At 38.2% G+C, this 16819-nt stretch overlaps 2 protein-coding genes across 8 annotated transcripts in view; both read right to left on the reverse strand.

Moving 5' to 3' along the window:
* The window catches only part of LOC110990781 (uncharacterized), a 40917-nt gene that overhangs the window by 23471 nt on the left and 627 nt on the right, over nt 1–16819 (reverse strand). For 3 of the 4 annotated variants that reach the window (XM_087143950.1, XM_087143948.1, XM_087143951.1), the window contains exons 2-3: nt 14663–14796; nt 14076–14345 (exon numbers count right to left, since the gene is read on the reverse strand). In XM_087143950.1, the coding sequence (XP_087000076.1) occupies nt 14076–14304 (229 nt within the window). In that variant the 5' untranslated portion in view covers nt 14305–14345; nt 14663–14796. Of the gene's footprint in view, nt 1–12742; nt 12893–13488; nt 13624–14075; nt 14346–14662; nt 14797–16819 lie in introns of all 4 variants that reach the window. The other variant, XM_087143949.1, reaches the window with a different exon arrangement.
* On the reverse strand, nt 1480–10781 carry LOC147797084 (uncharacterized). Of its 4 annotated transcripts, none has more exons than XR_015427328.1 (15): nt 9719–10781; nt 9209–9319; nt 8422–8532; nt 7729–7995; nt 7047–7421; nt 6557–6735; nt 5583–5874; nt 5281–5391; nt 4874–5040; nt 4532–4645; nt 4172–4242; nt 3997–4037; nt 3723–3819; nt 3131–3346; nt 1480–2952 (listed from the first exon to the last, which is right to left on the reverse strand). XR_015427328.1 is itself a non-coding variant. In XM_087143983.1 (15 exons), exons 1-15 carry the CDS (start codon nt 9726–9728, stop codon nt 2878–2880), a joined length of 2127 nt encoding a protein of 708 aa, XP_087000109.1. In that variant the 5' UTR covers nt 9729–10781; the 3' UTR covers nt 1480–2877. The 4 variants fall into 4 exon arrangements, 2 of the variants coding, with proteins under 2 accessions (XP_087000109.1, XP_087000110.1); XM_087143983.1 differs by having other exon boundaries at nt 3241–3346; XR_015427329.1 differs by lacking the exon at nt 3997–4037 and having other exon boundaries at nt 2930–2952; nt 3241–3346.

Consider the following 16819-nt stretch of genomic DNA (forward strand, 5'->3'; position numbering starts at 1 on the left):
TCATAAACCCCCACGAACTTGAAAACAACCTAATCCCACAGATATCCCTTTAACAACTGTATCTTTTGCCTTTTCGCCACACCACCCAAAAACACCACTACTTCTTGCATATTCATAACACATTTTGTGAATTACCCACTAGACTATGCCAATAGCCACAAATGCAGTGGGCGTAGAGCCAAAAACGAGGACCAGACCAGACCCAGACCTTTAACAATGGCATCAACCATTAAGGCTCACTTTAGAAACGCTTTATTGAAGCTCAGTGCGCCATACAATTTTTTTTGCAATTTACCTGTAGAAATTTCATCATGGCCGGTGTTTAGATTCACGAAGTGAACAATGCTTTTGGGATTAGATCCGTAAAAAGGAACCAAAAGCAACGCTTAACCGATACTCACACGGACCAACATGTGCCGGAATCTCAGATTGTCAATCTGCATGTGTGCATCGATGATCGATACACACTACTCTCACCTGCAGTATTGTGAAAAACGAACCACTTCGATATTTCTTAACATGCAGGGAAACGTTGGTTCGTTCCGTGCATTTTGATTACATTACACCCCCCAAAAAAGCCACCCATCCCTCCTTGTTGCATAATGTCATAGTTTCTTAAAGAACTTTTAAAAATGTTCTTGTTTTAACTTTTAAATTCAAGTAGCCAGTAAATAAATAACTCGAGGTGTTGGAACAAGCAAAATTGTGAGAATGTCTCTTTCATTCAAACGCAACTTTCAGCAAGCTAAGAGTGAGTACCCACTTACCTTTCTAAAAAAATGTAAAAGCCTTTTTAAAATGACAAGTTGGCCGTTGTGCATCTTTGACATTGCCTTAGTATACCACAGGAAACTCAGTTTTGCATTTTCTAGGTTTTACCGTTTGTAACACTTGACTAGGTTTTCATTCTATGACCCTGTATAGCAACAGTTCAAATAGGAATAAAAGTATGTAACAGTCCGTCAAACTGTCAAGTGTTGGCTTGTAATTAAATAAGAAACATAACCGATACAAGCATTGTTGACGTATCAAGGTTACAAATCTGTGTAAGTTGGACAAACAATAGCAGGAAATTATGATGCAAATCTTTCATTGCTGAAAAGAAACAGCAAACAGCTGAAAACATGAAAAGAAAGGCTGCTGAAATTATAGCGCCCTCTTACACAATTATATTAATTCTGTCTCAGAGTTTCAAAAGAAAAGGGCTGTTACTCGAGCAGTTTTGTTTTGTTCTGTTATATCTTTTTTTTAATGCATGAAAATTATTTCAGATTGTTCCTATACGTTCTGAGCAGAGCCTATTTCATCTTAATGAAGTCCTCAGTGTGAACGTTTTCAAAATGTCAGTTCCATATTTGTATTGTTAAACAATATCTTTAGTAATTCAAATAAACTACTGCTAGGCTTATCAAGTGACAGACATTGTTGAAAAAACGACGGACGCAACCATAAATCACTCTTTGCATTGCTAGTGACTCATTTAAGTAAATAAGTGTGCTTCATCAAATTCGTTATGTTAATACATGTGCGTATAACCCCAACAAAACACTTCATACTCATAATAAGGAAGATATGGAAATACCAATGCTTCAACATTAAAACTCGAATCAAAACATTATGACATTTTCGACATATGTTGTTCTATTCAGGTGCTAATTTCAGCGAAGCAAAAGTTAGTATACTTACAATACGATGGCGATAAAAATACACCTGAATTTAAAATAATTAAAAACCTGCATTTTCTGAATGATAATTTAAATGACATACACCTTTATCGTACCACGAGAAAAATGCAAATATATACAATTGAGTGTATGTGACACGTGAAATAATTAAATTCGGCTTCACTGAATAGATCAAACAGTCAAAGAAAAATAAAATTATGCGACATCCTCTAAACGTTTATCAAGTTTTTGGATATAAAATAAAAAGTATAAATACCGTAACCCATGTACGCATCGTTGACATGCACGCACCATATATGGCCTTAAGTTTGAACATGTGTAGTAAATTAAATGACACAAATACATTCATGTGCAACGGTATAGTAGTACATTACAGTTTTCACTACTGAAACAAAGAGGAATTACATCAAAGAAAGAAATACAACGGCAGAAATTAAATGAAAAAAACTGAGTGGCTGAATTTTAACTCTCCTTAAACCATTTTTGTCTGAGTTTTTACAGCAACGAGGGTTACGACAAGCGTGACAATGTGCCGTTGACGCAAACGTATTACATCATTTTTGGCTATTCGTTAAGCAGAATTCGTTTTGCTGCTTGTCATTAAGACGTGTAGAGTTTTTGGATGTTACATGAACAAAGGCGTCAATGTGAACAGACCTGTCTGTATCCTCTTTCACTAGAAAATAGATAGTCATTAAATGTACATTGACTTATGAACTGAGGAAAAAGTTTACGTTCATAATGTCAGTGTAAAAAACTCTTACAAAACTTACCCCGCGAAACACTGTTTCAATATTGAATTCAGACAGAATTCCCAATTGACGGTCAATTGGGGACGCAGGACTACATTTTATTGGTTATCCTGTCCTAACCCTTATTTTCCGTAAAGCGAAATTTATTTGGTCTCTAATCAACATGTATTTAATAAAGAACAATTTAACTCTATTACAAGCCTGTTTTTATTTGAACCGTGATTTGATCGGTCATGTTAGAAGACGATAAACAGTGCCTGGTTTAAACGCATTCTGATGTCACAAACAAACGAATATAGCATACTTACAATGAACAGTTCTAATACTTTAAAACTAGGAGGGAAAATCCAAATGTCGAGGAAACGTGTCTTCTTACATCCCTGTCCATGAAGTAATAAGATTGGTCGTTAACTATGCATCATTTGACTTTAGGAATTAACTCAATTATCATCCAGTTCTGGGCGAATCATCAAGTGCATGTAGTCCTCTGATTTTGGTAGCAGTCGCATGTAGGTCTGCAATCAGGAAAATGGTACAAAATGGGACTGACTTAAAAAAAACTGTAGTAACCTGTGGTAACTAAGATAACACAACTGTCACCTACGCACTAAGAGCGTAGGCCTATTGGGTATTCCATGATATGCTAGTTGTGAAAAGAGCTGCTGCAAAAACGCTAGCTAAATTTGGAATTACCCTTATCTGAGATAAGCCGGACACAATGGAAGGCCACATGTACAGCCTTCCTATTTTAGGAGCCACCAAAAAATACCATTTTTCCTTCGGAAGACACTTAAAACACTCACTTTCTCAATCTGGTTCTCGGCCGTTGATTTGAGAATCGAAACCAATGTCTTGAATGCTGGTCTCTCCTTCGGGTCCTCCTGCCAACACTGCATCATCAGACCGTAGCTGTGATAAAGGAAAGTATCGCACAATAGTATTTATCTGTTCTAATGCTGATAGTGTTGTTGATTTGTATACCTCATTATAGGAAGGTTAAAAAATTCTTCACAAGCGTGACCCCCGGTGGCTCAGTTTGGAGCAGTCTGCTCTCATTTATTCTTGATTTTGTCGTCACACACAATTATTTTCCGATGTATTTCATGCAGAGACTACAACGAATTATTCCGGAACGGCGGGTACGATGATGTGTGGCTAAGTGCAGGTTACACTTAAAACGTCTTGAGGATTAGGTTAAATCACGTCTAAATGTATTTGTCAAAGTGCCCTTTACAACAGGCTAGGGGAATTTGTTGTCTTGATATAAATAATAAGCAAGCCTTACATTTCATCATCACAATTGCTTGGTTTTGGCATACGGTATCCATTCTCCAATATTGAAGGTAGATCCTTTGATGTGATGTCTTTGTACGGAGTGGCACCTGACAACATGATTAACTTAAATACTTTAACGTGATTCCTAAACATTGTTGTCTTAAAACATATCCAGTAATTTGGATTTTAAAGCAAAGAAAAGGACTATCTCGTCAAACAAATGTGGAAATTAAAACAAACGCCCTCGTTAAAAACTCAACATCAGAGTTTTTGCAACTTCATACCCAGAGTAGCTATTTCCCAGAGAAGAATTCCAAAGGACCACCTGATGACAGAGGGAAAAATTCAATAAGTGTTACAAGCTTATGACAAATACATTTATTCGTTGTGAACAAGTATTTTACAAAGTGGGCACAATTTTATTTCATGTCTATTACCTTACATAATACATGCACTTACACGTCACTTTTTGACGTATACACCTGCTTCAGCAACGATTCCAGAGAAAGCCAGCGAGTGGGAACTCGAGTCTGGAAAATTCAGTGATATGATGAAATAAACCTAAAGTGTTAAACCAAAACTAAATTAGCCATGCACCAAAGTTTTCAGTCCAAATCAGTTGCCCATCGCGCTTGCCCCTTCTGAATCGGGATTTATGGTGTCTGGCTTGGTGTACGAAAATGTTCGGATGTTTCATAAAAAGGGAATTGGTCCTTGAGCAATCACGCTGAACACAGCTATAAGAAATCCTGGTTTGGGTGTGAGACTCATATACATGTACATGTATACATAGCAACAATTCATCAACTGGGATCATACCTTGGATGTCTGAACATAGATATCTTCTCCTCGGGATAAACCAAAATCTGAAACCTTAGCAACTAGATCGTCGCTAAGGAGGATATTTCTTGCCGCCAAATCTCGATAAATCACCTGTAAATACAACTTGCATTTAATTCCACAGTTTCTGCTTTGTTGTTTTCCGTGCGCAAAGTCAATGGTTTCATTTGCTACCCAGTTTTGCATGTCATTTACTGCTCGAATGCAACATTTCTTCATGGTGATAAAGAATGCATTTGCAGTTTTTCTACTCGAAGTCATTTTAATGTAATGTTATGTTATTTAACAAATACTGAACCATAGATATTCGGTTCTTAATACCCCCAGTGCAGCCAGATGTTGCATTCCTTTAGCAACATCCAACGCAAACTGCATCAGCTTCTCGGATGGCAGAGAAGTCTGACCACCGTCTCCCTGGGTTCGGGCATTTCTCAGGTAGGAGCGCAGATCACCATTCGGTAGGTACTCCAAGATCACGTAAAAATTATCTGACAAGTTAAAAATACTTGTTTTAGTGACACACATTACATTAGACCTGTGATCATTTTCCTTAATTTCCAGTTCAATCAGTTTCTACTGCGCGAAATATCTAAATACTGCTGAAGTCAGGGAAGTATGTTCGTTGACATGGCGGGAGAGGTGTATGAATATATTAAAGCAACGACAAACCAAACACGTGTAAGTAGATAGAATATAGATCCTAAAGTATCAAAACTGATTGCGTGTACCTTCGTGTTGACAGGCACCAAGCAGATTTACAATATTGGGATGACTTCCAAGTTGCGTCAAAGTTCGAAATTCCTCCATGAATAGTTGCCAATCACATGGTAATGCACTTGCTGTGTGGAAAGCATCGATGACAGGTCATTCAAATTGCGATGTCATTAATGTAATTGATAATACAAATCTATTAATGGGTACGCATTCTTTTCTTCAATAACTTTACCACTGTAGGCCTACGATGTTTGTTGACTGAGCATAGAGATCACGAAAAGATATATACCAAAAATCCCCCCCCAAAAAATATCACCTCTGAGTTTCTTTATTGCCGCTTTAGAAAACTCTCCTTCTATCATTATCACACCATCCAGCACTTCACCAAAGTTTCCGCTGCCAAGAACCTTCTTGCCCACGATAACATTCTGCCACGGAATGCCCCACTGATGCGCCCAAAATGGTAGGCCTACGTCTTCATAGGTTGATGATGATGATGGGCCAAGGCCAACAACTTCGGAGGATGATAATGGCCGGACGTGATTGACCTTCTCATAGGCGGACGAAATTGTTTCAGGGTCTGAAGCAATCTTAGTTTGGTAAGTGTGCTACGTATAAAGCAAACACAATGAAACAAATAGGTGCAAACACCACGGAAAAGACACTTCGGATCTAGTTGCTTAAAAAAATAAACTCTTCTCTACAAACCCATACAGTAAGTCAAATTTGACTTCATTTTTTCGAAGCTAATTGAGAATAAATGCATCAGGAGACTGATCATGAATTTTTAAAGTGGCATCATCTACAATGCACCTTTGAGATGTCCAATGTGCATTGTTTATTTATCATATCTGATGTTCAGTTCAGAGAAAGACTTCCAAGAATATTGGGATATCAAGATTTCTTACAAACTGTACCAGTTGCAGTGTGAAATCACTGTGGCCATGCAGTGATAAATCCAGTTGGGGCAGGGGAAAATAATTTAACTCAACACAGGAAGACACTGCATGCCTTTTCACGGATTGGAAGCACCTCCACTTTAGAAATGGTACAGCCACGTGTCCTTGGGGGTTCTTTTGCAACTGAAAATAAAACGATCTTCAAGAAAAAAGAAAAAGAGCTGCCCTCCAACCAAAGACCTCGGTATTCCAATTATTCAAACTGTGATGATTTCGTTTATTTTTTCATTTCTGAAGAGGACGTATTTAATATGAAAGTATTTATAAAACTGCGTTTTACTGCAAATGTTCATGGAATCGTCCCATTGTATCGAGTAGCTGTATATATTACCAGTTCTTGCTCTGCAGCCGATTGTGCTCTGGATTCTCTTTTTCTGTTTTGTTGATGATGATAACGATAAAAAATTATTAATTCAAAAGCCACAGTAGCCATGACAAGGACCACAATGGCTGCCGCAATTGCAGGCTTGTTTGGAGAACTAGCTGGAGTTGAATGCAAAACAGGTGGAACTATACAATGAAAAGATGACAAACACAGACGTGAAAACCAACTAACAATAGTTTTTCCCTCCTATTTATGAGACCGTGATTTTCAAGCTGATACTACTGACGTTCACGTATTTTCTCTATATAATTGAAGGCTGCTTCAGCAATTTAATAATACAATCTTCGTTTGTGACGTCTTGAAAATGTCTAGCCGGCACCCTCTCTCCAAGACGAACACTATCTCTCAACAGATACGCAAAGCAGTATCAACTCACGTAGTATTTTTATATAATGTTTAGATTGACATGACAAGATGTTTACAAATATGAATTTACCTTCAGTCATAGTGGATTCTATTGGTAAACTGCTATCAGTGGATGTCGAAGGAAGTGGTATTGTCAGTCCAGAAACTGGCGGACTCCTTGACCCTTCTCCTGTTCCTTCTCCCACTGCAGCCACGCTAAACATGTACTCAGTGCTTGGTTCCAATGGTTGGACTGTGAAGCTGTACGTGCTCTGAGATGGGTCTGTCACCGAAATGGTACCAGCAGCAATCCAGGATATTGGAGATGTCAGAGAGTAATATACTTTGTATGCAATAACTGGTCCCGCTCCTCTGTCCCCTGAGCTTGTGTTCCATGCCTGCCAGATGACTCTCGCTGATCCTGATTCAAATGTTACGGATGGTGTCTGACTTAGATATGGCAAACCTGCAAGAGAGATCAAATCACAGAATTAAATTACAATATTTTTACCTCCTCTGGAAGATTATTTAATAGGAGAACATTATTTCAGAAGATCAGATTACAGCTATTTATATCTGTATGCAATTTGAAATATGATTTACAACATCCCAAAATGGGTTAACAACATTGTTTTTTACTTGAATGTTACATGTATATGTCCATTTTATGTGAAAGCCACGAAGCAGAATCTTTCTTTGTAAGTTTTTAGTCTTAGGAATTTCTAATAACAGTGTCACAAGAAGAATCAGTACAAAGCAGTAGACTTTATTACCAGTTACTGTGACAGGAATCTGACAAGATCGTTGTATGATGTTGGAAGGTCCCCTCGCCGTAACATGAATATTTACTGTAGTTGAACCAGTTAAAGGAACAGGTACTTGATAGTTAGTTTGTGTTGCAATGATGCCTTGTGGACCCGTGTAGGTAAAGTGTACATTATTGAAACCTGAAGAAACAAACGGCTGTGGTATTTCAACTGAGGTTGTGATGCCTGGAGTCCCAACCACGGTCACCCCGGAGGAACAACCAATCTGAAAAACTAAAGCAAAACACACTGAATGACTACTATTTCATTTAATTCATTCTGATACATTCTGGATTGAATACATTTGCATCTACTGTTTTTGATCGAAGATGGTTCTGGCAGGAAATTTAATCACATGTAACCGGCATAAGTCCACACTGCCTTTTTAAAAATCTATACGTTAAATGTTGTTGCAGCCCTTGCCACTTCAATCAATATTTATTTCATAATGGGACTATTTTGGGATTAAAATATAGAAAAAAGTGATTAATGAACAAGACTATTAAGAACATACGTGTAAACAAGTTAAAAGAACATTAAACCAAAAGGTAATTGTGGACACTTAAAATCTAAACTGAACACTACAAGTTGAATGAGATGACCATGTTCAACATTGCACATTGTGAAACATGTATTTACATATACAGAAAATTAACATACCAAAAGCTTCACATGTATTTCCAGCGTAGTCAGATGGGCAGGTACAGCTGAATGTGGAACCCTGTGCACTGCATGACCCTCCATGTTGACAAGGACCGGAAGAACACGGAACTGTTGATGAACATGAACTACATGTAAGTGTAAAAATGAAAACATATCGATTTTCTTTTCAGTGAACTTGCAGATCCCTCAAGTAAAACATCGTTCAATGTTTTACTCGGGAAATAAAGAGTCAGTTCATGGGCTTCACAGCCACTGTAAGAAGATATTTACATCCCCCACAATCAGTTTTTAATCATCTTAATCAGAAAATCTGACTTCATAAAGTTCACAGAAAAATTGTACAACATGCCTGCAATACCTGGCATTTGTTACCATTTACAAAGTGAGCGTACTGAAAATGTGACAAGTATTTCCAGAGTAAAAATGTGGGCAGGTGCAGTTGAATGTTGAACCATCAAAATGCCAGGTACCTCCATTCAGACAAGGACTGGTAGAACACTGATCTGATGATAGACAACGGTGAATTGTAAGAATTCAAACTTACAGATTTTCTTTTTGATGCACAGGCCCTTCCACAAAGAGAACGACCTTGTACATCATGGTCACTTTATGGCTATTGTATGAAGACACATCCCTGAGTGATGAGTTTATTGAACATGAAAGGCTATCACAGGATTTTCAGAAGAAACTTTCACTTCAACTACAAATGATCACAAAACTACAAGTTCTGAAAAATTCCCCAGTGGCTAAAAATCATGCATGATAAAATATTGAGTGAACATACTGAAAAGTTCATATGTATTTCCAGAGTAGGGATATTGGCAGTTACAGCTGAATGTGGAGCCCTGCACACTGCATGCACCTCCATGCTGACAAGGACTAGAAGAATATGGATCTGATGATAAATACGAGTTAATTGTTAGAATTTAGGTCAACTGATTTTCTTTTTAAACTGAAGGTTGATTACTCAACGAAGCTGACCGTGAGCAGTCAATCGTTCTTAAATTAATGGGGGATAAATCAATTCACAGCTAGGAGGAGACAGGCACAACCCGGTACACCTACACATTGTTATAAAGTAAAAAGTAGTAATGAGTGCATAAAGCTATTATGACATTTTAAGCAAAAGTTCTTACTTCATAACGTTCATGAAATTTCTAAAGTGGCATAAGACATTACGTGCACGTAATGATACATATATAAAAAGTGAACTTATTGAAAATTTCACAGGTACTTCCACTGTAGTCACACAAGCAATTGCAGCTGAACATTGAACCCTGAGCACGGCAAGTACCTTCTTTCATGCAAGGACTGGAATAACAGGGATCTGCCAGGGACCAAAGTTCAGTGTTGAAATCAAAAGTGGATGACGAATCTTATTTTTTTCAAGGCAACTCATGGAACCTGCAACAAAGGTGAACCAGCAGTAGTCCAATAAATTTAATAGGGAGGACTGAATATGATGTTATAGTATAGTGTAGTTCAACAACCAGAATTAGAGGCCATTACTACTGTGACACAATGCCGGAGGTACATGGTTGTTACACGCCTACTCGACCAGCAGGGTGTCTTAATTTGGCAAGCACATGCCTGCATCAAGTTGAAGAAGGTGTTTATAATTAACGCAGTGATGGCTTCAAATCAGATCAATCTACAGCAGATTTATTAAGAGAACTATCGATCAATCATTGGCCATTGGTGAATTCTCTTCAATTTGCGAGCTACTGTCAAGTCAGGCTATTACATGTAAGGCTGTTATGTAAGTGCTTTTTATTTCAATAGAGTCCTATGCCGTATTTAATCATTAAAGGTGGAAAATACGGAATGACAAATACCAGAAATGATTGTGTGAATAAACTTGTCCTACTTAGTATTACATATTATAAAATTAAAATCATCCACAGATTCTGTATTTTGATTGGCTGTGAGACAGTAACATGGCGTTCACAGTTTTTCTTACCCTTTCTTTCATGGCCAAATGAAATCACAATCACAAAAACAGATCGACTTTTATACATGACCAACTGTGTGCACATACACACTGGTTTGCACTAAAGTAGTGCGACACAGTTCAGCTGCGTTGAAACAGTTTGGAAAAGTGCTGGTAAAATATCTACTTATATCTTTTTCAAACAGATGTACCTGTTTAAGTGTTTAGATAAACTAAATTAGTTATCACTTAGGTAAAGCAGAATCTGTTGGAGCGGCGTTATGAAATGAATACTGACTGTTTTATCTAATGGTGTAGTAAAATTTGAAGAGGGAAAATATAAGAAAATCTAAAAAGTCACTGTGGGTGAAGGCCGTGCATATTACACTACTTCATACTATATGCAAAGTGGACCTACCAAAAATTTCACAGGTACTTCCACTGTAGCCAGACAAGCAAGTGCAGCTGAACATGGAGCCCTGAGCACGGCAAGTACCTCCCATTCATGCAAGGATTGGGAGTACATGGCACTGCATGGTGAGGGACAGGGAAAATCTAGTAATCTCATGTGGTTTACCTTGCCACACTAGAGAAAGACAAAAGCATTTTATCAATGGATTGTCATCACTTGATGTGGTATACTAACCAAGTCCAGATTCACATCTAATTCCAACATAGGGAGATGGGCATGAGCAGATGAATGTGGAACCCTGAAAACTGCATGTACCTCCATTCAGACAAGGACTGGGTATACATGGATCTGGTGACAAACAGGCGTAATGCAACGTCATCATTTTTTACATTTTTAAATTTTAGAGTGTATGTTATTTTCTTTTACTTGATGCGCTTCAAGGCACATATATAAAAGCCACCTACATGCAGCATTCCCTGTTTATCAATACAGTAATTACGGTGTATTGCCCAACGCATTCCTATGAAAATAGGGAGCTCTGTTAGAAACACGACATGTACACTGAACATCATGCATTATTCAAGTAGGTAACTATTCAGAAAAAGGGTCCATTCAATCAAATGGATGATGAAAACAATTTTAAGATCTGAGAATGTGCAGAAAAAAGTAAAGAAAAATATGTCACTATACCGCGTATACACACATTTTGAGCTTAACCAGAACTATGAAATTTGAAATTATTCCAACCCTTAATACAGAGCAAGTCTTTTTTTTTGGGGGGGGGAATTCTTCCGCCCGAGAACTCGGCTGTCCTGTGCCTGAACTTTTTGGAAACTATGCCCGTAAAGACACTAATAATTATGACCACAACTTTTTTCGTACGTCTGACGTTCAAGGTCACGCACATCAGCCCTTGTGCATTGAGCTAGGCAGTTGAAAAACTACCAAGTTTGGCTGAGAATAGTACGTCTGATTTTCACAGAATTGGTGTCAAAAAGATCTTTAGACACACCAAAGAACTCCTGAAAGCTACTTGCTGCATGAAATACAGGACAATACAGGAGAATATGTCAGAGGCTGAATAGATTATGCTCCCCTTTCCTCTAAAGGAGTTAAGAAACAGTAAACTTTGATTTTTTTCTTGTACGTTTTGGAATTGCTGGAAAGAATCTTTACTCCTTACATAGGTAAATCCTGGTGCACATCCACCACTACAGTAACCACTGATCCTGTCGCAGGCAGCCGCGTTGAAACAGTTACATTTGCTGAGGCACTGTTCTCCATAATAACCAGCTGGACATTCATCTGGAACTAGGACACAGAAAAAATAAAACTGTAGTGGCATATGGCATTGTTTAAAAACCTGAATACATGAAGGAAGGGCAAAACAAATGAATTTCAGTAAACAATTGGTCAACCCTGACTAAGGATATTATTAGACAGTATCCCCACTACAAGGCAAAACAATACACTGTTTAATTTGGCTAAGAAAACAAATCATGAAATCACAAGATGAAATCCCATGAAGCCAAAGAACAAGGAGGACAATTTTTACACTCACTTTGGCAGTTACTACCTGACCAGCCTCGTGTACAAACAGACGAAGAACAACTCCTTGATGAACATGGAGTAGTACACACACCTGTGTATGCATCACACATTCCTGACTGACAGTGACAGGTCTGAGTACATCCAGCTCCAAACATTCCACTGGAGCAAGCTGTATGCACATAAGACAGAACAAAGACGAGGGAGAACATTTTCATTCATTTACACTGACAAAATAGGACCTAGTATTACCACGGTTTACGATCATTTCAAAGATTTTCAGACGCAGAGCATTAATTGTTCACCAGTTCAATAAACTTGAATGTTTATATGCATACAATGAGAACAAAGACATTTACCAAGCTTTTGTATACTCGATTGAACAATATGATGACAGGGTTAATTCAACTTTTTCATGCCATCCTTACCCATGTTACAGTCCCTGCCATGGTATCCTGAGATGCAGCTGTTCCCGTAGGGGTCTGGTAGACCAAACTGACTCCCTGTACAACTCTGGATGATGTTACCAGGTCCACATTGGAATTCGCAACTCCAGCCAAATCTATGCATACCACAAGCTGTTGAATGAGTTGAGCCGAGATTAACCAATTAGTTGTCTAGGATGTACGTAATACACTTCGAGCAGGCTACAAAAAAAATGTGAATGAAACATACAGCAAACCCTGACTTTACTACGTAACACAGAAAAAACACCCTGGTGAGCAGATGCAGTCTGGTCTCTTATAATAGTAATAAATTACAACATCTGTAAACGTTATTTTGTATTGCGCTTTCCACAGTGTTTCAAAGCGCCATTATCATTATCCCTGCACATTGGGCTCACACATCATATGGACATTCCTGAAACCATCTCAGCTCCCCGGGGAGCATACTAGCCCGAAGCTGCCATTCGGTACAAAAGGCTAAACATAACTGTGTCTGCCCTCACAGAACCCATTTACTCCTGGTTGGAGAGAGAGGCACAAAGTTACTTGCCCAGGATGCATGCTGCCACCAGCCGAATTCCAACCTCTAATCCTATCATCAGAAGCTACAAACCCTAACCACTAGGCCACATGTCCCCTTATCATCACACACTCCTCCATTGTAGCACATGTGACACACCAAGACAATAAAACAGACAGACCAACCTGTGACCAGGCAATGAGCTTACCAGTGAGGCAGTTTGGTCCACTGAATCCTGGTGGACAGATGCAGTCTCCTGTGTCATCATCACACGCTCCACCACTGTAGCACATGTCGCATACATTTTCACAATTAGGAGGACCCCACCTGCCAGCAACACAACCTGGAACACAGAACCAAAGTAGTTCTCATTCATATCAATGCTTTTGGGTTTTAAACAACCAAACGCTTAGAGTGAATTTAATAGCATAATTGTGTATATATTTTTCAGTTTATAAAGAATGGACCTTTACTTCTACTAAACTCTTGACATTCATTTGCACTTTGGAAGACACACAGACAATTACAGCACAACATATTACTTCGTGTGTGCTGAGTTCAAATTATGATTTTTACCGTACTTAATTGCGTTTATTATATCCTTAAACTAAAGGCCTCAGCAAAGGCTTTATGCATTCAGTTCCCAGTACCACAACCCTTCCTTTGTAAAACACAAACCAAAGTGCGCTTAACTAATTCCCCGTTGCTCTGCTGTGCTTTCTAATTGCATTTCAATGCTACATCTGAAAGCACGTGTGGAAGGTAAATACGTGGAATGACATATACTTTACGTACCTCTGACTATGAGTCTAATCATGCTGAAATGATTGTCCATGAGAGTAACACCGCCTCCAATAGCAGTATACAAGTCCCCATGGACAACGTCAGCAGAAGAAACGACGAAATCAAGCTGATTTGGATTAGCTAGACTGTCATTAATAATTCCATTTCTTGTGCGCCGCCAAATAGGAGAGCTATCAGAGTTGACTTTGACGACTGACAGAGTCACATCATCTCCTGTCATTGTTGTTCTTGTCACTTGCCCATCAGTTGGTTCAAATCTCCCTAAAGAAAATCGAAATGATGCTGAAGATTTTATTGCAAAAACTGCATAAATTTATGTCTCGCAACCGTAGACAAAAGTAAAAACAAGGACAATGATTTCCTCCGAAAGTGAATGGGGAAAGAATTCCTATTAGGAACAGCGAGGAATCAAGAATGGAAAACAATGGATATAGGAATGTAGGACCTAATTTTTTTTTGTTTCAAGAACGATCTTGCATTAGCCGTTCTCCCTCTATTGGAGATGCACTGTAAAACCTCTTTTCTAAATGTACAGGTGTAGGGCTTCGAAAGATAGATGCACGCATGGGTGTACTTACTGCGAATACTGTGGATGATGCTGTACACTCTGGTTGCTAAGCCTCTGGTTGAACCTTCACAATAAAACAGCCCAGTGGCATCATTACTGGAGGTCAGATCCCACGTGACTGCTTGTCCAGTCAATGACTGCGTACTACCAGTAGGAAAGGAAGTGGAATATTGCACTGTTGAGAATGGAAGACCTATTTGGAATGGTCTACCAAAGCTCAAGGAGACTCTAGCATCAGGCATGCTACGAAAACAGCTAATGCTGGCTGAAGACCCCGCCCCATAAGGTGTGGGTGTGACCATTGTCAGGTGAACCATGTCTCCTGTTCGGTTCAAAAGCAGCACATTTATTATTACGTATCGAAAGAAAAAGTAGGTAACACAAACAAAAACATTTTGCCTTCATGAGTAAAACTGCTAAATGCAATTTTTCTCACAATAAGTTCTTAATGTACTTGTATTATAGCCCCCCATTCGAAACCCACAAACTCCAATTAATGACAGTTCCATGTAGCAAATTAGCACGAAACAGATTGATGCTATAGATCATATTTCAAAAAGCATATAAATTCAAATTAATTTCATGAGCATGTCATTGAAAAATCTTGTAAAGTGAAGGGTCACCATTCACTTCCGAAAAACGTACAGAGCATTCATATTCGCTCTGCCATCTCCGCGGTAAGTGTATGGGTGCCCAATTTCAGGAACATGTGGTGAGGGCATGCATTTGTGAAATTTGTGCAACGTTTTTCATATAATTTTAACCTTATTTCTACTGTTTTTGCTCTGTTTATACTATTATGAAAAGGAAGGATTGCACAAAATGGGAAACATTCCAATGTTAGCATAATATGACAGAAAGATTGTATTAAAATAAAAGTGTGTAAAATGTTAATAAAAGAAATGAAATAAAAATTAAAATAATAAAAATTATAATAGTATAAAATGTGATAAATAAACTAAATTATTGTGATTATCTGAAGCCGTATTCAGACAGTGACAGTTTATGCGACATTTCTTTGATGATCTATAATGCCTGTGAAGGGCAGTTACTGCCTCCAGATTTTGATTAAATAAACAATATAGTCGATTAAGAATAGTGCATCTCCAAGAGTTTGCAACGTGTTGACCAATCACAGTACTCGAAATCTGTCAATCCTTTCCAAACGCGCACTTGGATGACAGATTTCTCGCACTATCATTGGCCAACGCGTTGCAAACTCTTGAAGGCACACTCTTGTGAATCGCCCAATTTATTGTTTGATTTAACGTATTTCTGATTAGTGATTTGTTGTTTGAAATTACAAGAAGTTTGACAACCCAATACGTGAAATATACCTCTTCGTAATATATTTTCCCTTTAGGTCCAATAAGCATCTAAATTTGCCGTGAATATTTCTCCTGTTTTACAAATATATACCCCACTATTCCCTTATCCAACATGAATTCTCAAAGTGTTTGCCCATGAAATGAAAACGAAAGCAGCAGCCAAGAGGAAATTCCCCCTCCAATCACTCAACGGGAATACGATTCAACGTAAGCACTTTTATTTGAATAACTTCAATTCTGAACTGAATGTGTGAAAGTACACTGTGTTCGACATCTGCAAACAAATGTTGAGACTCACTGTTTTTTTTTTTTAAATAAATTGGCAGAAACGAAATGCAAAAATACCGTTTGAATACGAATGTCACATATATAATTGCAAAAATGACGAATTCAACAGAAATGCTGCATCGTTTCATTTTAAATTGAAATCTATAACTAAATACATGTAGCTTCCAAAAGCACAAGGCTAAATAAAACAAACATGAAGTGCATTCATTTTCTTGTCTCCAACCAATTCCTTTTTTAAAAAAACGAGAGATAGGGAAACGAAGACGCCCCAAAAAAACCCAAAGCAAAAGCCGCGGCCGTCTCCTGCTTCCCCCTCGCACACACAATCCTATACCGCACACATACAGCATTCTTTTGTTATGCGCAGTTAGAACAATTGGTAAAACGTTCAATTTTCTGGAACCGCAAATATATTTCAACCAGACTTTTTCTGATGATTTTCCTGTTTTGTTCATTTTGCTACAGATAACATTTTTCCAGTAAGGGGGTAATTTATCACTATGGACTCGGCTCAGCTCATCGTAGTTCACACGACCTGCATCAGATGGAAT

Source organism: Acanthaster planci, linkage group LG12 (genome assembly GCF_054643075.1).
Source record: "Acanthaster planci isolate LZ-2023a linkage group LG12, COTS_SCS, whole genome shotgun sequence".
Classification (NCBI taxonomy): Eukaryota; Metazoa; Echinodermata; class Asteroidea; order Valvatida; family Acanthasteridae; genus Acanthaster; species Acanthaster planci.

Coding starts and splice junctions, on each gene's coding strand:
- LOC147797084 (XM_087143983.1), bottom strand. Junction 8,533..9,208: donor AAATACATATGAACTTTTCA/GTATGTTCACTC, acceptor GTTCATCAACAG/TTCCGTGTTCTTCCGGTCCT. Junction 6,736..7,046: donor AGAATCCACTATGACTGAAG/GTAAATTCATAT, acceptor TTCATTGTATAG/TTCCACCTGTTTTGCATTCA.